This window comes from Hydra vulgaris, chromosome 09 (assembly GCF_038396675.1).
Source record: "Hydra vulgaris chromosome 09, alternate assembly HydraT2T_AEP".
NCBI classification, from domain to species: domain Eukaryota; kingdom Metazoa; phylum Cnidaria; class Hydrozoa; order Anthoathecata; family Hydridae; genus Hydra; species Hydra vulgaris.
The window spans coordinates 10,933,659-10,957,051 of record NC_088928.1 but is presented as its reverse complement, the minus strand read 5'-3'; the positions used below and the strand labels follow the sequence as shown (position 1 = coordinate 10,957,051).

The following is a 23,393-nucleotide window of genomic DNA, read 5'->3' as shown; positions in this document are numbered from 1 at the left end:
TAATAAAAAAATATATATACAATGATCGCTATTTAAAAAATTAAAAGAACGCGGGGACTCGTAGAAGATTATACGGTCTTGTCGTCAAGTACCGCTAAGAAATGTTCGTGTTAAAATTGATAAGATATTTACAAAATAAAAAATAAGTAACAAAGTAAGAAACTTAAAATATTTATGTTATAAATACAAGATGCGTTATGTCTATTATATATATATATATATATATATATATATATATATATATATATATATATATATATATATATATATATATATATATATATATATATATATATATATATATATATATATATATATATATATATATATATTACAGTTGTCAATGACACATATATAATTTTTATAAATCTATGTTTAAATAGAGGGTAAAAAGGAAGATTACTAAGAAAAATTAGAAGTATATTGTTAAACCTTCGATTGTAAAAATGAGTTCTTTAAGCTTTCGTTTAAAAAAAAAGTAGTTGCTTTGATGGATAAAACCTTAGTAAAAATTTTTAAAACTATTTTATTCCATAAGAATGGTCCGCAATAATGAATACAAAATTTAAAAAGATTTGTTTGAAAAATATATTGATATAGATATATTAGCTTTCTCTCGTTATAAATAATACATCAAAAAGATACGAGGAATGACTACAGCTACAAACTGCTTGCGTGCAACTATATACTATTTATAAATTCGCATGGCAATCACGAGACAACAAGAGACACGCACAAACTAATAATAGGCGATAGGCATTTGAGCGCTATCGCAACAATAACCTACTGCATTTACTTTCTATAACCGATAGGAACTCTAATAATTTATCAACATTAATTTCGGAATGTATTCTTTTTAGTTTAAATAAAAATGTGTTAGTTTGTCGATATTGTAAGAACCATCGCTCACAGTAGTGCACACAGATGCATCTACCTTCTGTGTTTATGTTTGAATTCGCTAGGAATGGTTCTGGATTTTCCAGGTTTATATCTTCATCATAAGTTTCGGAAACATTACCTGTTGTAGTTGCTTTATTTTTTGTGTTAGATAACTCAACTACTGTACTCTTGTCATTCCAACATTAAATATTGTTTGCTGTTCAAAGTTGATTTTTTTGCCTTGTGCAAGTCGTCCTCATTTTTTTATTTGCTTTTTAGCTTTAGATTTGTGCTCATAAGTCATCAATATGTCATTATTTTTTAACTTCATCATTTTCCTGCGGTAAGTGGACGGTGGCACCGTCCACTTACCGCAGAAAAACTCCAGTCGCAAAAAAGTGGAATGAAAGCCTAGAGGAAGTCGGAAATTTGCACAGATATTCTGTAAATCAGTAAAAATGCTGGTTTATCGTATTTTGATGAACAAGATGAAAAAGCAAAACATTTATTTGGCAATTCTATAAATTATGTATTATAATATAATTAAAAAAATGTATACTATAATATAAATAAAAAAGCTATACACGATAGGCTCCCAAGAAATCTTAAAATGCTTGTTAAACAGGTCTGTTATAAAGGTGTCAGCAGTTGATTAAACATTTTGCCAATTTAAGATCAAGCATGAACAAAAATGAGTTTAAGAACTTAGATTGAGATATTATGATTGAGATACTATGATTGAGATATTAGGATTGAGATATTATGATTGAGATATTATGATTGAGATATTATGAGCCACTTGCCAATTTGCTATCACGTTGTGCTTGTGGAGAAAGGTTTAATGAACTACACGTCATGTCATGCAAAAAGGTGGCTTTGTTTATAACCAACCAACAAAAAAGATTTTCCGTAGTCAAAAAGAGACAGAAAACGCGAATATTTGGTTGTAGAATTAGAACGGTACATTTACCTCCTTGATTTTTGGTACAAATGGTAGATTAGGAAGCGAATGTCAACAATTCACAACACTTCTTGTGCTCAACTGGTTTTGAGTAAAATGGTGCGTATTTTACGAGTACAAAAACATAAAATTGTCACCAATTTTCTCCTCTACTATAACGAAATCAGAAATCAAACAACTAAGGGCGGATCCATAGAGGGTGAAAAGGTGAAGAAAGGGGGGGGGGGAGGTTGATTGCCACCTTCCCTCCTTCTTAGGTATTTTAGAAATAATTTTTTTTGTAAATTTATATGTCTAATAAAGCATGTAGTTTAAAAATGGAAGTAAAATAGGAACAAAGTGTTAGAAAATATTAACAACTTTGTGTGATTCATAAAAAAAATTGGACTGTTGAGGTATCAATATGACGTAATTTCATAGTTACATAGATTAAAATAGTGTAAGATTAATATTCTAAACTATCTAAAAAAGTTTTATGTTTTAAACCTCAAAATTGTCCCCCGCCCCCTTGTTTAAAGTTTGGATCCATTCAAAAAACTCCGATTCAAAAAAATTGCCTTCCGCCATTTTTTCCTGAATGGTCCGAATCAAAAAAACCTATAAATCTGTTTTTTATGGTTTGTCGACACTCATTGGTAGAATTCGACTCCGTGTTGTAGCCAATAAGATTTCTATTATTTTAATTCGATCGTTTACTGATGATCGATTTTAATTTCAATTCGATTGTTTACTGATGTTTTACAGTCTTTCTGCTGCATGCGAAATACATATTTATATAACTCTAATGTCAATTGAAAAGCGCAAAAGGTAATAGTCGTCGAATAAAATTGACTTGCAATTATTAAATTATCTGATAATGTTGGAAACTGTATTTTGTAATTAAAACTACACTGTAGTTTTAATTGCAAAGTACAGTTTACAGTACTTCAACTGTTACAGTGTAACTATAAACTGTAGTCTACAGTTTATGCCAAAAGCACCATAAGTTATGGTGCTATATTTGAATCGCATTTATTTGCTTTCTACTAAGAGTTTTCTCAATTTTTAAATAGTTTTTAATATACGTTTTTTTTTTTTCTTCATATTAATTCAAGAACACCTTTTTTTTTTTGCTGAATGCACAAGTTAGACGTTAGGCAAATTTTGATCAGACGTTAGGCAAATTTTGATATCATTGTGGGTTAAGTGCTTAAAAGGTCATTCAAAATAAATGTATTAAAATCAAGTTTGAAGTGATTTATGTGGTCTCAGAATCTGAGTGACTTAGCTCAAGAATATTGTTCAACTGTATAATTAGTTATAGTCGACTAATTGGAAAGGGGAAATACATTATAAAATGCATCATGTTCTCATCATGTCAAATCATCATCAAAATTAAGGTACAAAGTGCATTCTTAACATATTGCATATGCATATGTAATATGCTAACAATTAAATTAGTTTTTTTAGAAAATACACCATAGCTGACAGTTTTATATAGGACTATAAAAGTCATTTACCATTATTTTGAAATATTATCATAATCAATCATATATTCTAAAAATAAATTTTTTATGGCTATTTACAAATAGTATTGAAATACTAATCTTATGTAAATACCTTAAAAAAATAATTTGTATATACACAATTAATCTTAGTAATAATAATATTAATAGTATTGATAATAATAATAATAACAATAATAATAATAAATAATAACAATAGTAATAATAATAGTTTCATGTTATTTTAACAATAGTAATAATAGCAATAATAATAACAATGATAATAATATTAATAATAATAATAGTAATAATAATAATAATAATAGTAATAATGATAATAATAAAGGAATTATAATAATTTATATAAATCGATATTACTTTCCATACAGCAATCATTTATACATACAAAGTTACAGTTACAAACAGTAATAAGCTGACAAAACATAACAACTAACTATGACATAAGAACGACTATTGCTAAAAAAATGATAAGGATTTAGTAAATATATTAATATAATCATAGTTGTTATAATATAATAATCAAAATATATTGCAAATATTATTACAAAATAAATAAATAAAATATAAACAGAAAAACACTTAGAAAATCAAAATGAAACAAAAGTTACAACAAACATTACAAACAAAACAAAAAATTACCTTATAAACATATATAATAATTGGCTAAAGTGAAAATAAAAACAAATAATATATAACTGCATAAAAAATTTATATATCATTATTAAAAAATAAATAATAACTAAAAAAACAAAAACAAATGATTTACAAAAAGTAACAAGTAGAGCTATTTTGAAATATTCTTTAAAAGTTACATGCAGTTTGCATCATTAGAGTTTAAAAAAAGTTTTGAAATATTCTTTAAAAGTTACATGCAGTTTGCATCATTAGAGTTTAAAAAAGTTTTGAAATATTCTTTAAAAGTTACATGCGGTTTGCATCATTAGAATTAAAAAAAGTTTTGAAATTTTCTTTAAAAGTTACATGCAGTTTGCATCATTAGAGTTTAAAAAAAGTTTTGAAATATTCTTTACAAGTTACATGCAGTTTGCAACATTAGAGTTTAAAAAAAGTTTTGAAATATTCTTTAAAAGTTACATGCGGTTTGCATCATTAGAGTTTAAAAAAAGTTTTGAAATATTCTTTAAAAGTTACATGCAGTTTGCATCATTAGAGTTTAAAAAAAGTTTTGAAATATTCTTTAAAAGTTACATGCAGTTTGCAACATTAGAGTTTAAAAAAAGTTTTGAAATATTCTTTAAAAGTTACATGCAGTTTGCAACATTAGAGTTTAAAAAAAGTTTTGAAATATTCTTTAAAAGTTACATGCAGTTTGCATCATTAGAGTTTAAAAAAAGTTTTGAAATATTCTTTAAAAGTTACATGCAGTTTGCATCATTAGAGTTTAAAAAAAGTTTTGAAATATTCTTTAAAAGTTACATGCAGTTTGCATCATTAGAGTTTAAAAAAAGTTTTGAAATATTCTTTAAAAGTTACATGCAGTTTGCATCATTAGAGTTTAAAAAAAGTTTTGAAATATTCTTTAAAAGTTACTTGCAGTTTGCATCATTAGAATTAAAAAAAGTTTTGAAATTTTCTTTAAAAGTTACATGCAGTTTGCATCATTAGAGTTTAAAAAAAGTTTTGAAATATTCTTTACAAGTTACATGCAGTTTGCAACATTAGAGTTTAAAAAAAGTTTTGAAATATTCTTTAAAAGTTACATGCGGTTTGCATCATTAGAGTTTAAAAAAAGTTTTGAAATATTCTTTAAAAGTTACATGCAGTTTGCATCATTAGAGTTTAAAAAAAGTTTTGAAATATTCTTTAAAAGTTACATGCAGTTTGCAACATTAGAGTTTAAAAAAAGTTTTGAAATATTCTTTAAAAGTTACATGCAGTTTGCAACATTAGAGTTTAAAAAAAGTTTTGAAATATTCTTTAAAAGTTACATGCAGTTTGCATCATTAGAGTTTAAAAAAAGTTTTGAAGTGTTCTTTAAAAGTTACATGCAGTTTGCATCATTAGAGTTTAAAAAAAGTTTTGAAGTGTTCTTTAAAAGTTACATGCAGTTTGCATCATTAGAATTAATAAAAAGTTTTGAAATATTCTTTAAAAGTTACATGCAGTTTGCATCATTAGAATTAAAAAAAGTTTTGAAATATTCTTTAAAAGTTACATGCAGTTTGCATCATTAGAATTAAAAAAAGTTTTGAAATATTCTTTAAAAGTAACATGCAGTTTGCATCATTAGATTTTAAAAAAAGTTTTGAAATATTCTTTAAAAGTTACATGCAGTTTGCATCATTAGAGTTTAAAAAAAGTTTTGAAATATTCTTTAAAAGTTACATGCAGTTTGCAACATTAGAGTTTAAAAAAAGTTTTGAAATATTCTTTAAAAGTTACATGCAGTTTGCGTCATTAGAGTTTAAAAAAAGTTTTGAAATATTCTTTAAAAGTTACAAGCAGTTTGCATCATTAGAATTAAAAAAAAGTTTTGAAATATTCTTTAAAAGTTACATGCAGTTTGCATCATTAGAGTTTAAAAAAAGTTTTGAAATATTCTTTAAAAGTTACATGCAGTTTGCATCATTAGAGTTTAAAAAAAGTTTTGAAATATTCTTTAAAAGTTACATGCAGTTTGCATCATTAGATTTTAAAAAAAGTTTTGAAATATTCTTTAAAAGTTACATGCAGTTTGCATCATTAGAGTTTAAAAAAAGTTTTGAAATATTCTTTAAAAGTTACATGCAGTTTGCATCATTAGAATTAAAAAAAGTTTTGAAATATTCTTTAAAAGTTACATGCAGTTTGCATCATTAGAATTAAAAAAAGTTTTGAAATTTTCTTTAAAAGTTACATGCAGTTTGCATCATTAGAGTTTAAAAAAAGTTTTGAAATATTCTTTACAAGTTACATGCAGTTTGCAACATTAGAGTTTAAAAAAAGTTTTGAAATATTCTTTAAAAGTTACATGCAGTTTGCATCATTAGAGTTTAAAAAAAGTTTTGAAATATTCTTTAAAAGTTACATGCAGTTTGCAACATTAGAGTTTAAAAAAAGTTTTGAAATATTCTTTAAAAGTTACATGCAGTTTGCAACATTAGAGTTTAAAAAAAGTTTTGAAATATTCTTTAAAAGTTACATGCAGTTTGCATCATTAGAGTTTAAAAAAAGTTTTGAAATATTCTTTAAAAGTTACATGCAGTTTGCATCATTAGAGTTTAAAAAAAGTTTTGAAGTGTTCTTTAAAAGTTACATGCAGTTTGCATCATTAGAATTAAAAAAAGTTTTGAAATATTCTTTAAAAGTTACATGCAGTTTGCGTCATTAGAGTTTAAAAAAAGTTTTGAAATATTCTTTAAAAGTTACATGCAGTTTGCATCATTAGAATTAAAAAAAGTTTTGAAATATTCTTTAAAAGTTACATGCAGTTTGCATCATTAGAGTTTAAAAAAAGTTTTGAAATATTCTTTAAAAGTTACATGCAGTTTGCATCATTAGAGTTTAAAAAAAAAAGTTTTGGAATCAAAAGAGTATAAACAACAAGCAGCTATTCAAGTCAAACAAAAAGCTTTTGAGACAAATAGCAATATAATCTATGGTACTTAAAGTGTAACACTGAGTACATTAATATAAGCAATTATTTAAAAAATCTTAAAATTTAGTGAACTTTTAGCCTAGTATGAGAATTGTTGGTTTCAAAATAATTTACATTAACCTGAAACCAAGAGACTTGTGTGGAGTCATTTGTTGGGCTAGATAACAGAACTAGTTTCTTTTTCAATATTATAAAAGTATTTATTGATTTCTTGGTTAATTAAATTAACTACAACTGAAGTTCGTTAATTTACCAACGTTATTTTACCTATTGTTATAAATTTATATTAAAATTCATCCAAATATGAAAAACCCCCCACTAAAAACCAATTCTCAGCAACAGATTATAGTTGTTAGCATATTTTGGGGTTCTTTTATATATTTTGGGGTTGTTTTAAAGTCTAAATACTTTTACTACTTCATACCTCAACTTTACCAGTTCACTTTTTCTTTAGATGATTTTTTAAATAATCAGAAGTCATAACTAAACTGAATTAGAATAACTATCATTGACATTTAATTGAACAACTTGACACACATTTAAATAAGTTATTTTTTTAAATTCAACCAAAAACCACAGATGCTTAATAGAAAACATTCTTTATTATAATAATTATAATTAAATAAATATTTTTATTTTCTAGATTTTTTTATTTGATTATAAAACATAGTCTTTAAGTTTTCAAAAAATTTTGCATTTTATTTTAGATGATGGTTTTCGTAGGTTATTAAGAAGAGCAAGCATAGAAGCAGATCGACCTTTGATTAGAGAAGAACGAAGAAATAAAGGTTTTTTAATTTTAACAATGTACTTATTTTAAACTCTTTGTATCTACTGGACTTGTACATACTCTGACAAATTTTTTTTATTTAGATGAAGAGGATGAAGATTCACTCAGTGATATTTTTGAAAAAAAACCTGATGCGTCATTACTGGTAAGAAACAGAAGAGAAGAAGAAGGTAATTTATTTTTGCTGATAATTCAAAAGTGATTTTAAAACAGTTTATGAATTAATTAAATTAATCATTATAAACAACTATTAGCAATTCATTTTTTTGAATAAGAAAAAACTAGCAAAAAATATTTTTATTTATCAACTTTTTTTTCAATGTTGTTAAATTTTATTTTTTATTTTTTAAGAATCATATAAAATTTAAAAGAAAAAAAGGAAAAAACTTTATATAAAAAAAGGAAAAAACTTTCAAATCTACTTTTAATGTTTAACAAGATTTTTTTTTTTAGATAAATTTTACCAGACACTTTTAAGTCGCTCAGAACCAAAACACAAAGGTTTTTAATTTATATTATTTTATCATTGTTTGTAAAACAAGTATTTTTAAATATGCTTTGCATATATTTAGAATTGTAAACTTGTTTATGAAAAGTTTATGAAAAGTTTCTCTATACTTATTAGTTAATGCATATATTGTTAGCTAATGCATATATTATCCCAACATGTTAGTTAATGATTATTGATTTATTTGTTTCTTACTTATTTTATACTTATTTTAAATAGTTTATACTTGTCATTTGATGAATGTTTATAAATATTAAAGATGTATTACCTTTATTAAGTTTGAATAAGGACCATAAAATTTACACTTAGTACCATAAAGCTTACACTTACTATTATTAAAGTTTATTAAAACTGCAAAAATGAATTACTTTAAATATTTTCATTTAACAACGTTTAATGACTTTTTAAACAGTATTTAAAATATGTGCCATTTTTAATTTTACATTATTTCTTGTATTTTACTAATATAAAGTTTTCCTTATATTATATTTATTTATTATATTATATATTTTTATTTTTTATTTTTATTATTATATATATATTTTTTTTATTATATATTTTTCTTATTTTTTTATTATATTATATATTTTTATTTTTATTATTATATATATATATATATTTTATTATATATTTTTCTTATTTGTTTATTATATTATATATTTTTCTTTATTTTCTTATATAAGTAATTAAAACATTTGCTATGGGTATTTTTAAGATTTGTAGGTAAGAATACTCTTAAAGTGCTTTTTTAATTTAGATAAAAGAGCATTTGATACAGAAGATAGTGAATCAAAAAAAGGTATTTTATTAAAAAGGTTTAAACATTTTTTTTTGAGGCCATAAAGTATATTTACATCATTTATTATTGTTATAATTTTTCATTATTAGTTACTTAAGAGTTATTTGTGTTTGTTTTAACAATTTATTTGTATAAAAAATTTGTTTACCTTGTTGTTTGTTTATAGTTATGCATAGTTTAAAACACTTTTATCCACAGTTAAATGTGGATAAAAGTAGAATGTGGATTAGGTAGCAGGTTTCAAACCTCAGATGGTAATCTTTCTAGTCAGCGTATCTTAATAAAAATACTCAGCCCTGATCTGCAAAACAGGTTGATGCGAGGAAAAGCATCCTTTGTCATCCATTTTTTCAAAAAGCCTTCTATGTTTTCAAAAATTGCTTCCACTCTCCCATAAAATAATTTATTAAGGTATGACTATTTAAATAAAATAATGGCAATATGGAAAACAACCTAAACTATATAAGTTGGAGCCATATAAGTTGTTATAAAAAAATATTTGCGTAGTTACAACATGTTGTAACAACATAGTAAAATATGACAACATAGCAAAATTGTAACAAAATGTAGAAACAACATAGTAAAATATGATAATATAGCAAAATTGTAACAACATTTAGTAACAACATAGTAAAATATGACAACATAGAAAATTTGTAACAACATGTAGTAACAACATAGTAAAATATGACAACATAGCAAAATTTAATAACTTGACAATATAATTTTGTATATACAATATAACTGATGTCATGTTATTACATGTGTTTTCAGTTTTTTATGTAAAAAGAAATTACAACATATAATATCATTTATATCATTTTTTCAATTTTTATATAATTTTTAATTATATATTTCAATTTTTATAATATCATTTATGTAATTTTTTATAATTGTTTTAATATTTCAATATTAATTTTTCTACTTGTAAGGATCTACATAAAATAACGTGTTTTAATCAAAATATAAAAATTGGTGAAATAAAGATAACATGATGTCTTGTATTTTAAAACATAAACTAGTTTATGTTTTAAAATACAAGACATTCAGATTTTCTTTTATTTTTATGTTTTAAACATAAAAATAAAAGAAAATCTGGAGAGTACTTAAGAAAAAGAAATTTTAAAAGTTTAGCTTAGAAAGTAAATACTTTGTTTTGAAACATTTTTCTGCACAGAAATGTTGTAGTTATGATACTTTTTTTCTCACAGAATCATGGCAGTTATAACACCTCTTTTTTCAAATGTAGTTTGAATGAATAGAAAGTTTAAAATCAAAAAGTTTATAAAAATTATATATAAAAATTTATTTATTGCATACATAAATTTTCAATAAATACATACATATAGTTTTTTAAAGTTTTTTTAAAATTGTTTAAAAGACTAAGATTATTTAAGTTCAAAAAAAAAATTTTAATAGAAAAATTTTAGTGGAGAAAGTAAAATAGAGAAGCTGACATGCTAGGGATTTAAACCCATAGTGGGAGATAAAATGCGCTTGATCTCAGATATTGTTAAATTTATCTTTTTGTTTATGGAGTTTATGAAAATTTTTGTATTAATTTACATTACATAGTTCATAAATTTTTTTGCTTTGTTTGATTTTGATTTAAAATAGTTATATATTTATATATCCAACCAATAATATATCTTAAACAAATGCAATTATATAATATGATTATTTTAAAACTAAAACAAATTTTGTTTTTCAAGGTAATCTAGTTCGAGAAGATTGGACTGGTGGAGATTCAAAAATATCTGATGCTGACAGAGAAGGTGATCATTATAATAAACCATTGTTATATATTGTTTTTGTTATTTGAATAATTATTAAATAATGTTGATGTCATTTGTCACATCAGTTGATGTGTGTACATTAGGCATAAAAAAAAAAATTTATAAATAAATAAAAAATTGAAAAATATAAAATGATACCTACATAAAATAGGATATGATACCTACATATAATAGGATGTGATACCTACATTAATAGGTTGTGATACCTACATATAATAGGATGTGATACCTATATTTAGTAGGATGTAATACATATAATAGGATGTGATACCTACATATAATAGGATGTGATACCTACTTATAATAGGATGTGATACCTACATATAATAGGATGTGATACCTACATATAATAGGATGTGATACCTACATATAATAGGATGTGATACCTACATATAATAGGATGTGATACCTACATATAATAGGATGATAAAAATTCAAAAATTAGTTTAACTTGAAATAAAGATTTCCCCTATATTAGTTAAACTTTAAATTTTGTGAGATTTTTACCATTTTTCAAGTATTTGTGTTTCTTTTTCTTGCAAGAGATTTAGTATCAGGAGAGTTTGAAAATAGGGTTAAATAACTTGCGGTACCATTTATTATTGTCTATACCTTTGAAAATTAAAAATAAGTTCACAAATATTGATTTTTTAAGTTTATGAAATCGATAAATTTTATGATTTTTTGCAATTTAAAAAGAATGCTAAATAGTACAACCTACATATTGAATGCACCCTTACTTATCCACTTAAAATCAAAAATCCAATTGAAGTGTCATCAAAGAATTCTGTAATATGGTAGAAAACAGTGTTTAAAGAATCACAGTGATATGATTGAAAATAACGTTCTGAATAGCCTAAATGTTTTAACAAATGGCTTAAAATGTGCAGAGTTTTTATGTTATTCTTTAAATTATATCAACATTTTTTAACATGTTACTGAACTCATTCCTTGCAAATTGGCCATATTGAAATGACTACATTTGAATGTTTAGTTTTGTAGGCGAATAGCTTACTTCTTGTCAATACTGAAGAAGGGTTTAAAAAAGATTGTTAACAAACCTCAAAAGAAGGTGAAATTCCAATTAAACCTAGAAAAAGTTCATAGTTTTTAGCCATGATTAAAGAAGCTTCTAAAAAATTGTTAAACTTTGGTTTTAATATAAACAAGACTTATTTAAAAAAATGTACTTTTACCATCAATTACAAATTTGATGAGATGATCTGTTAAGTGTTTACTTTTAAGCAGAATATGATTGATTGTTTCTTCTAATATCCACACCAGCTCTTCAAGATGACCATATTAAGGCATTTGAATGATCAAAAAAATGGTTTATCAAGTTTAACTTTAAAAAGTGTCATGTTATGCATGTTGGGAAAAACAATCTAAAGCATGATTACTTCATACCGAATTGGAATAATGACAATATAGTAACTTTAGAAAAATCTATATGTGAAAAAGATCTAAGTATTAATTTCTTGGCCAATCTTAAGTAGAAACAACACGCAATATGCTTTGCATCTAAAGTAAACTCATCTTACCTTAAAGGAAATACATCTATATTGGAAAGAGTACAGAGCACAGCAACTATGCTATATCCCTCTTTTAAAAACATTACATATAAAGAAAGATTCATGAGTTTAAATTTGATAGAATTTTTAACTCGGCATTTAAGAGCTTACTTGATACATTTCTTTAAAATCATCAATAAAATAGATAGTGTAAATCTTACTTTACATGGATACGGTTTCCTAGAGGAAATAAATATACAAAAAAATCAGATTCAGACACATGAACACAACTTTAGATAACAAACCAAATTTACTAAAAGTACTTCTAGACAAAATTATCTTATTAATTGAGCAGCAATCGCATAAAATGAACTACCAATGGAAGTAGTAAATTCTCATAGTTTAAATCTGTTTAAAAACTTGACAAATACCTACAAAAAGAACAATAAATAAAACAACTTATTTTTGTGAATGGCTGTTTCAGTGTGTAAATCACACTAGCTGTATTAATACAGTCACAGCTTTATTACAAAACAAAACAAAACAAATAGCTTACAATAAACAATATCTGTATTTGTTGCTGCTGTGTCATTTTCTTTAAAAAAGGTCTCATAACACGATGAAGAATTTAGAGAGTTTTCTTCTGCTACTAATTTTTATGAACGATATGGCTCAGTAAATCTAAACCCTGTTGACTTATTTAAAGTAGATCTTGATTTCTTCATTTAATGTTAAAAAGACTGGTGTTGATTTGAACATTGTCTATGGCTTGGATTTAAAAAGTGTTTGCCAATGAAATCTTGGCAATGAAATCAATGAAATCTTAATTTCTTAAGCAAATCTTAGAGTTTGTTTATTTACAAACTGAATTGTTTTGAATTCGTAATTTTTATAATTTTAAATAAAAAAACATACTTGAAGATGTAAGATATTTCAATGAATTTCCAAATCTGTTACCTAAAGTTACCAAATCTATTACCTGTTTTTAAGGAACACAGGCTCCATTCATGGCAATCTGTGTTTGATGCTGTTTTTTTTTTCAAAACATTTGTCTGTTTTCATTTACTGTGGCAGCTGCCTGTTCATCCTCTTTTCCTGAAACAACAACAGCAACTTGATCATCTTTCTCTAGTCTATCATATATGGTTAGAAGAAGTTTTCTATTAACATAAATGGTCACTGGCTCATGTATAAATTATATAAGCATACTTATAGATGAATAATATGCATAATATTTAATATGTTTTATTATTATAAATGTATACTTTAAGTAATTGTTTAACAAAATGAGTTCATTAACAAATCCTTTTGATTAAAAACAACAAACCAGCAGTCTAGCATGGAAAAAATTAAATGTTTACACCACTTATGAAATATTTTTATTCTTAGCATTAGTCTTTTAGGAAGACTTCATCCTGGCGAGATTCATCCTCCTTAGCTTGTTGTTATGGCTCAGCAAGAGATCAATATTCCTTTTTTGTATTTTTTTTATCCTTTTATATTTTACTTTACAGCTTGTATTTATTGTGATAACGTTTATTTTTATTTAAGACTAAGTTCTTCTATTTATTTAATGATCTAAAGAAATTCAAATAAGTAAAAAATAAATTGCCTTAATTTCAATTAAAAAAGAACTTAAAAAAAAGGCAAGTCAAAAATACTTCATGCACAAATAATTTGTAAAATTAACTTAAAAAGATGTACTCCCAGAAGGGAGTACATCTTTTTAAATTTTTTAAATTTATTCATCATAAATTTACATATTGAACAAAATTGATAATTTTTTTGATTTTCAAGTTAATTATAAAGTTGCCGTTCTGAATCTGTTGGTAATAAAAAAATTCAGACTTGTAGTTCAATTTATAAAGGACCCAAAAAGGAACCCATAAAAAATATTTTTTGCAAAAAAAGCATATCACTTATTAAATTTTTTGTTTGTTTTTATTTTGTTTTCTATTTGTTCTTCAGGAGTTGCATTGAAAGAAAGAAAAAAGAAGCATTTTTTAAACCAAAAATTTATTGTCTTTGAGGCAATACTAAACTTATTAAAAAAGAAATTAGTAGTTATATTCTATTAACCAAACAAAACAAAAAAGGCCATTTTTTATCCACATAATGTGAATCACCATAATCTGTTTATATATATATATATATATATATATATATATATATATATATATATATATATATATATATATATATATATATATATATATATATATATATATATATATATATATATATTTATATATATATAAACAGATTATTGGCATTGTTAACTCTCAGCTTGACTATTGTAACAGTCTTTTATCTGGTACTTATCAAAAAAATATTAAAAAACTCCAACGAATTCAAAATAGCTTATCTTGAATCATTTTCCATTCTCCTATTCATTTAAATTCAGAAATATTGCTGAAATCTCTTCATTGGTTACCAATAAATCAAAGAATAATCTACAAGATATCATTTATCACATATAAAATTTTGTTATCTAAATCTCCTGCATATTTATTTGAACTCCTAGAAGTCCGAACTTCAAAACAAAAATTTTAGATCATTAGACAGTTGTCAACTTACACGTCGTCAACAAAAAACTTCTCTGGGCTCAAATTCTTTTTGTATGACTGCACCTCGAATTTGGAATGGTTTATCTATGATTATCACACGAAACTCAACCTCTTTAGAAACATTTAGAAAAAGACTAAAATATGAACTTTTTATAAACGCTTTTTCAAACTCATAGCCAACTTGTTTTAGTGCTTCTGAATTACTTCATCACTATTGTTATTGTTGTAAATAATGGCACTTTAATCCCTAATTATAATATATATATATATATATATATATATTATATATATATATATATATATATTTATATATATATATATATATATATATATACATACATATATATATATATACATACATATATATATATATATATATATATACATACATAAATGTATATATATATATATACATACATATATATATATATATATATATATATATATATATATATATATATATATATTTATATATATATGTGTATATATATATATATATATACATATATATATATATATATATATATATTTATATATTTATATATATATATATATATATATATATATATATATATATATATATATATATATATATATATATATATATATATATATATATATATATATATATATATATATATATATACACATTAGCGTGATAAAGTAACCAGAAAAGAGCATAAATTGACATCTAATCTAAAATGTACATTTTATTGAAATATGCATGTGCAATAATATTCAGACAAAAAAAAACATCTGAAGGAAACTTTTTTTTAAAATTTTTTTATTTAATTGAAAATGTTGTAATTTGAAATAGAATTTTTCAATACTTTGTTGGGAAGCCCTAGGCATCATAACTGCTTGACACTGATGAGGCATTCTCATTGATGTAGTTATCAAGCTATTTATCAAGGACTGATGAGTCCACAAGCTTGATAATTACATTAATGTCAATTTTTTTTTCATTCTTGTTTCAGAATTTCAACTGAACTATCTTGTAGTTCTGCTTTGTTTAATTGCACGCAAAACCACTTCTTATACAGCTAAACTTGTCGTTTGTCAAAATTTATTCAAAACAAAGTTCTTTTTTATTAAAAATACAAAGTTCTTTTTTATCAAAAATACCTTAACTTTTGTTTACCATTTTGAAAAATTAAATAAAACCCTTAAAAAGTATTTTGTTAGATTATTTTATTATATTAGTTTCTGTTCTACTTTAACGCATATTTCAATAAAATGAACTTTTTAGATTAAATTGCCTAGATTTACTAAAAAATTTCTTTTTATGTTGAAATCAATTTTTTGATTCAACTTATGGTCATGATGATTAATATTATGGTCATGATTATTAATCATTATGAAATGTGAATAATTATTTTTTAATGAATGAAAATGATTTAAAAATTGTTTTTTAACATAGAGTTGACAAGCTTATTTCAAAAGTTGAATGCTGACACTGGAGAACAAAAGGATGTATTTGCTAGATCAACATCAGAGAATGATGTAAGTTGCTTTTATAATATTTGTATGCTTTTTATATTACATTTAGTTATATATATATTTTTTTGTGTATTATACATTTAAAAAAATATACAAAGCACCTAAGAACACCTAATAACACGTATGAACACTATTAAGTTATAAAATGTATAGAAAAAATTTTGCGAACATTTTTGTAAGTAAATATTTTTAATAAATTTTTTATATTCATTAGCCAGAATAAAAAAAAAGCTACTGGATATCAATTAATAATTGAATGGTTTATAATTGCTGTCAGGTCGGGCTATCCTGCTACTGGTAACATGTAACCCAGTACAATCTGCTTCATGTTCTGCTGCCTTTTAAGATATGCCTTTTAAGGCAAATGCTAGGAGATGCCAACTCTGACTTAAAACACCCCCTGCCTTGGGGCTCTTGGTTAAGTAATGGCTAGAGATGATGTCTCAATAAAAATACTCATCATGGGCAGATGTTAAATGCATCCGGCTACTGTCTTGTAGAAGGGCTCCTAGGCAAAGACTTAAGGGGTAAGCAGATTCTATCTGTTGACCAGCCTGACACCCCTTATTCATCGGTTTCCCAAACTCTGTGGTAGCTCTTAGAGAGGCTGATTCCATCAACAGCTGAAAAATATCAAAGTATTAACAGTGCCATGTTGCGCATGGATGGTGTCCCTGTTTGTACTTTTGATGTGCATTGCCAAGGCCACATTTGGAGCCATTTGTTGCGACTTAGGGTTTATTAATAGTAATAAGGCAATTGCTTGGGCTATTAAACAGTGTACTGAATACTATCTATACTTTGAGTCAAATTCTTTAACAAATTTGACCAAGCCCTCTCTTTTTATCCATCAGCCAATATTGTTGTTGTCGGTGACTTAAATGCTTATCACACTGAATGACTTGGCTCTAGTGTCAGTGACTCTGCATTAAAGCCCACAACTTTTGCCTTTCTCAATCTCTAACGCAAATAGTCAATTTTCCAACTCGCTTTCCAGACAACCTGAATCATTTACCTTCTCTACTTGACTTATGTTTTGTTTTTGATCCTAGTCAGTGCTCAGTTTCTCCACAATCACCCTTAGTGTTTATGATCACAGTTTGATCTCTCTAAAACTATTATCTCATTCTTCTTCATCATTAGAATCCCCCTATCATTGTACCTCTTACAACTACCTTAAAGCTGACTGGGACTCTTTCGTGATTATCTTTGTGATGGTCCTTGGGTAGAAATCTTTCGTCTTCCTGTTGACAAATGTGCTTCTTACATAACTTCGTGTATTCAGGCTGGCATGGAATCTTTTATTCCCTCTCAACGATTCCAGGTCAAGCCTCACTCTCCTCCATGGTTTTCCTCACATTGTGCTGCTGCGATTGCCAATCAAAACCGTTACTTCCATATCTATCAGCAAAACAATTTTCCAGAAAACAGTTGTCTGTTTATTACTGCTAGAAACCATTGTAAAATGGTTTTATCTAACACCAAAACCCGCTATTCTCAGGTCATGAAATCTCGTATTTCATCACAAAAATTAGTCTCTTGAATCTTTGATAGTATCAATAATAAGGGCAAATCTTTAATTCCACCTCTCTTGTATGGTTCAGACTTTGTCACCTCACCTAAAGACAAAGCTGAATTATTTGCTAAGAACTTTTTATCAATATCATCTCTTAATTCCACCAGTTGCGTTCTACCTGATATTGCCAACAAACAGGTTGATCCATTGCTTGACAATCGTATCACTCCAGCTTCTGTATCTAAAGTGATTTCCTGCTTAGACTCTTCTACAGCTTGTGGCCCGGACAACATACCCGTTATTGTCTTGCAGAAGTGTTCTCCAGAGCTGTCGTCTATACTCTCAAAACTATTTAACAAGTGCTTATCAAAGTTTTGTTTCCAGCCTGCTGGAAAGCGGCATCTGTTATATCTATTTTTAAAAATTCTGGAGAGCGATCTGATTCGTCTAACTACTGTCCCATTAGTCTTCTTCCTATCATAAGCAAGGTTTTTGAATCTTTAATTAACAAACATTTAATCTCTAATCTTGAATCACTTTCTGATCATCAATATGGATTTTGATCTTCTCGTTCTACAGCTGATTTGCTAATAGTAATAACCAATAGGTTTTATCGTACATTAGATAAAAGTGGAGAGGTTAAGGTCATCGCTCTTGACATTTCAAAAGCTTTTGATAAAGTTTGGCATGCTGGTCTCTGATAAACACTTGTTAAATAGTTCATAAGCTTTCTTCTCATGGTGTATCTAGTAATATCTTTAAGATTATTGAATCCTTCCTTTTCAATCATAGTATAAAAGTTGTCCTCAATGGACAGCACTCTTCTTCTTATCCTGTAAATTCAGGGGTTCCTCAAGGTTCTATCCTTGGCCTTATACTCTTTTTAATTTACATTAAAGATCTTCCAGATATGCTGACATCTAAGGTGGCATTGTTTGCTGATAATACTACTATTTATTCTTGTTGTGATAAGAAGCCAACACTCTCAGATAGCTTGAAGGGGACAATTGAGCTTAAAAAGGATCTCACTTCTGCTACAACATGGAGCTCACAGTGGCTGGTGAACTTTAATTCAGATAAAACTCAACTTTTTATATCCAATCGTTATTGCAATAATTTAGATCTTCCTATATTTATGAACAATAATGTACTCGATGAGTCATCCACTTTTCATCTTCTAAGATTGACTCTTACTTCTGATCTTTTTTGGAAACCATATATCAAATCTGTTGCAATTACTAATCTGCTAAGGTTGCATCTCTTTATTGAGTTCGACACTTTCTTACTTTGGATTCTATTCTCTATCTCTATAAATCTCAAATCTGGCCTCTAATTACTGGTTGCTTGCAGTCTTGTTGGAAGCGAAAATGTTTAAAAAAAAAAAGAAAAGAAAAAATTGGTATCCCATATCAACTATGAAGTATCCAGTTTTTAGAAATTAGTGATAATTTTTGTAAAGATTCACTATACAAAATTTAACTTTATCAAATAGTGTAAGCTTAGCTTTTAATTTGAATATTACAAATTTTGCATTTAAGTGCAACTTTTTAGTTGAACAATCGTTGCTGAATTTGTTCTAGGACAATTTGATGCGGACAACCCTGCAAAAAAGACAGAACAATTTGGCACTGACAATTCATAGCAAAAAATACTAAAAATATTTTTATTGATATACTACAAGATCTTTGTAAACTTTGTTGGATCTGCTCTTGCAGCCAACCTGTTTTTTTCAAGTAAAATTAAACAAAGCTATCTTGACAACAATGCATAAAATAAAAGAGTATTATAACTATAGTTACCATACTCAATGTTTATACTAGATTTAATTGATATTTCTATATTTAGCATTTATTATTATATTCATATTTATTGGTATTTATATTAAATATTTAGTTAGTATTAGTATTTTTTCTTCATCCTGTTATCTTCAACTCTAATTCAATAATTTTTTTCTTTATTCGATAATACTTTTCTTCTACCATTTTCTTTTCTTCTACCATACTATTAACCTTTATTATTTCATTATTTTAATCAATTATTATTATTATCTATTGTCAGTATTATTATGGTACTTATTTTTGTTAGTTTTTGTATTATTATTAGTATTATTATTATATATAAATGGGTTTATTTTTGTTCCTTTAGTTGTTGTGTTTGTCTTTTGTATTATTATTAGTAGTAGTATTTTTTTTTTAATTTTCGTTTTTTTTTAATTTTCTGGGAAGATCTTTTTATTATTAGTTTTTTTTTTTTTTTTTTACAAGGTCTCTGCTTTGAATTAGTCTTGTACTATTTGTATTATCCCTTCACAAAAATATTATTGCAATATTTATATTTTATTGTTAACTGTATTTATTTTTGTAAAAAATAATTGATTAAACCATTGTCACATGGTCTATAATTATGTATTGCTTCTCTTTCTCTTTTCTATAAATACTATAATAGATGCTGCTCTAAAGAGCTAATGTCTCCTGTGCCATCTACTAAAATTCATTATGGTGTTACTCATCCTTCAATTAGTTCTCATATTTTTACTGTGACTCTTCTTAAGTGCTCCAAAAATTATTTAAAAAAACTTCTCTTTTAAAAATTAGATTAATACATACACACTTTACTCGAAATATATGTAATGGAAAGCCTAATGTACCATCTCATAAAACATACCTTGTACCATCTTATAAAACGTACCTTTTACCATCTCATCAAACATTTCTTGTTCCATAACATAAAGTTTACTTGTACCATCTCATAAAATGTTTCTTGTACCATCACATAAAAGGTTTCTTATACCATCTCATAAAACATTTCTTGTACTATCTCATAAAACGCTTCTTATACCATCTCATAAAATGTTTCTTGTACCACCTCATAAAACATTTCTTGTACTATCTCATAAAACACTTCTTATACCATCTCATTAAATGTTTCTTGTACTATCTCATAAAATGTTTCTTATACCATCTCATAAAATGTTTCTTGTACCACCTCATAAAACATTTCTTGTACTATCTCATAAAACACTTCTTATACCATCTCATTAAATGTTTCTTGTACTATCTCATAAAACGCTTCTTATACCATCTCATAAAATGTTTCTTGTACCATCACATAAAAGGTTTCTTATACCATCTCATAAAACATTTCTTGTACTATCTCATAAAATGTTTCTTATACCATCTCATAAAATGTTTCTTGTACCACCTCATAAAACATTTCTTGTACTATCTCATAAAACACTTCTTATACCATCTCATTAAATGTTTCTTGTACTATCTCATAAAATGTTTCTTATACCATCTCATTAAATGTTTCTTGTACTATCTCATAAAACGCTTCTTATACCATCTCATAAAATGTTTCTTGTACCACCTCATAAAACATTTCTTGTACTATCTCATAAAACACTTCTTATACCATCTCATAAAATGTTTCTTGTACTATCTCATTAAATGTTTCTTGTACCATCTCATTAAATGTTTCTTGTACCATCTCATTAAATTTTTCTTGTACTATCTCGTAAAATGTTTCTTTATCTCATAAAACACAGAAGAAGAATTTTTTTATTGTGTTTATTGTATTTTTAACTCTTTTGATCTTGTTTATGACACATCATAATCATTATAAAATATTATCCTTATAATTAATTTAGTCGTCTCATGTTGTAAGTAATTATTTTTTCATTTCTTTTTTTTATTTTAAAATAGTTATTACTGTTGTCATTACTATTCTTTTTACCTTATTATTATAATGATTGATTTTGTTATTATTGTTGTTGTTGTTATTGTTGTTATTGTTGGTATTGTTGTTGTTGTTGTTGTTACTGTTGTTATTGTTGTTGTTGTTGTTGTTGTTGTTGTTGTTGTTGTTGTTGTTGTTGTTGTTGATGTTGTTATCATCATCATTATTGAAAATAAAATCTTAGTTCATTTAAATTTAACCTAAATACACAATCAATTTAAGTTTTAATAAGAATGTTCTTTGTTTATTATTGAGTAGAGAAAGTAAAATAGTTATACAAAATAACTTTAGGTTTCTGTTGATGGAGCCGCTCAAGATTATGCAAGATGGTTGTTGACTCAGCCAGTGAGTTATTCAGCCTAAAAAGGTTTTTTTAAATATTGTATTTAACAGATAATCTGTAATATATTATTCTATTAATTTAATTTCTTTTTTTTAGGCTAATGAAATTGGAAAGGCTTTATCACATAAAGCTGAAGTGGACCATAAATTAACAAAGTTGTTTTTTGAATCCAAAAGAGGTAATGTAATCTAGTATTGTCTTTATAAATCTTAAAACTGTTTACTTTTTACTCTTAAATGATGCAATTACTATAAAATGACTTAAATTACTCATCCCAAAATATTTAAATTGAAGTTAAGGGGCAAGTGAATTCTGTGATGACAGTGATTGATATGGCAATAGTAGATTGATATGACCAATAGAGATTTGCGATGATAGTAACTTATGATGATAGTGATTGATATGATGATAGTAGATTAATATAATCAATAGTAGTTGATAATGGTTTGTTTTATGGTAGTGGGGTTACTAAACTTGAGGAAATCTTTTTTTTTCTAAATTATCATTACAACTCTTTTCCAGTTTTCTCAATTCAAATTCCAGTTTCAATTTTTTTAACAATTGTTGAGTTATTAGAGAAGAATGTAGTTACTTTTTGCTTCTTGTTATTTCTAATTTTTATTTCTAATTAAGTTAAACAGTTGTTAAGAAGTTTTATTAGTTAATGTTATAATAATGTTAAAATTTTATTTAATAATATATTATCAATAATATTGGATTAGAATTATTAATTTTTAAAAGTGACAATCTTTAATACTATGGTTAGAATTTTCAGCAAAAATATAAAGTAACTTTTAGTTAAAAAATAAAAAAGAAAAGTTTTAAAGGCATAAAATTTAATATTAAAAATATAAAAACAATGATTTCCTTTTCTTTTTTTCTATTCTTTAAAATTCTTCTCTCCTTTTCTTTTTTTCTATTCTTTAAATTCTTCGATTCTGAACTTTAACTTGTACTTTAGAATAATAGTTAAAAAAAAATTTAAAAAAGAAAAACTGTTTTATTTTTCACTCAATTTTTTAAAAGTTTTAATAGATAATAATTTAACATAATAATAGGTTAAAGCTAACTTCGTTTTAAACATTTGTTATTTTTATTTAAAAGTTGAAATTCTGATATCTGTTGTAAAATGCAGTAGTGATAGAGCGTTTGCTTTATCTAAAAATTAAAAAAAAATAATCTTAACAAACAACTTGGTTAATAGAAACATTTAATATTAATGTCCGCCAACGTTAAATGTTGGTTTATTTTAAAGAACAAAAGTTATAAGCTATTATGCTATACAAGTATTTAGAGTGGTTTAAGCATTAGGCATATACTAAAACCTACTTTATATTTATGCAAAAAGCATCTTCTAGAATTCAATTAATGTATTTTCAAGT

At 25.4% G+C, this 23,393-nt stretch overlaps 1 protein-coding gene across 5 annotated transcripts in view; it reads left to right on the top strand.

Annotated features, from left to right (window-relative positions):
- LOC100198865 (uncharacterized) overlaps positions 1 to 23,393 on the top strand; it is a 62,789-nt gene that overhangs the window by 17,049 nt on the left and 22,347 nt on the right. For 2 of the 5 annotated variants that reach the window (XM_065804702.1, XM_065804703.1), the window contains exons 2-9: positions 7,651 to 7,731; positions 7,817 to 7,903; positions 8,187 to 8,234; positions 8,999 to 9,040; positions 10,753 to 10,815; positions 16,335 to 16,417; positions 21,960 to 22,013; positions 22,108 to 22,189. In XM_065804702.1, coding sequence (XP_065660774.1) covers positions 7,651 to 7,731; positions 7,817 to 7,903; positions 8,187 to 8,234; positions 8,999 to 9,040; positions 10,753 to 10,815; positions 16,335 to 16,417; positions 21,960 to 22,013; positions 22,108 to 22,189 — 540 coding nt within the window. Of the gene's footprint in view, positions 1 to 2,471; positions 2,648 to 7,650; positions 7,732 to 7,816; positions 7,904 to 8,186; positions 8,235 to 8,998; positions 9,041 to 10,752; positions 10,816 to 16,334; positions 16,418 to 21,959; positions 22,036 to 22,107; positions 22,190 to 23,393 lie in introns of those variants that run through there. The other 3 variants (XM_065804706.1, XM_065804704.1, XM_065804705.1) reach the window with 3 other exon arrangements.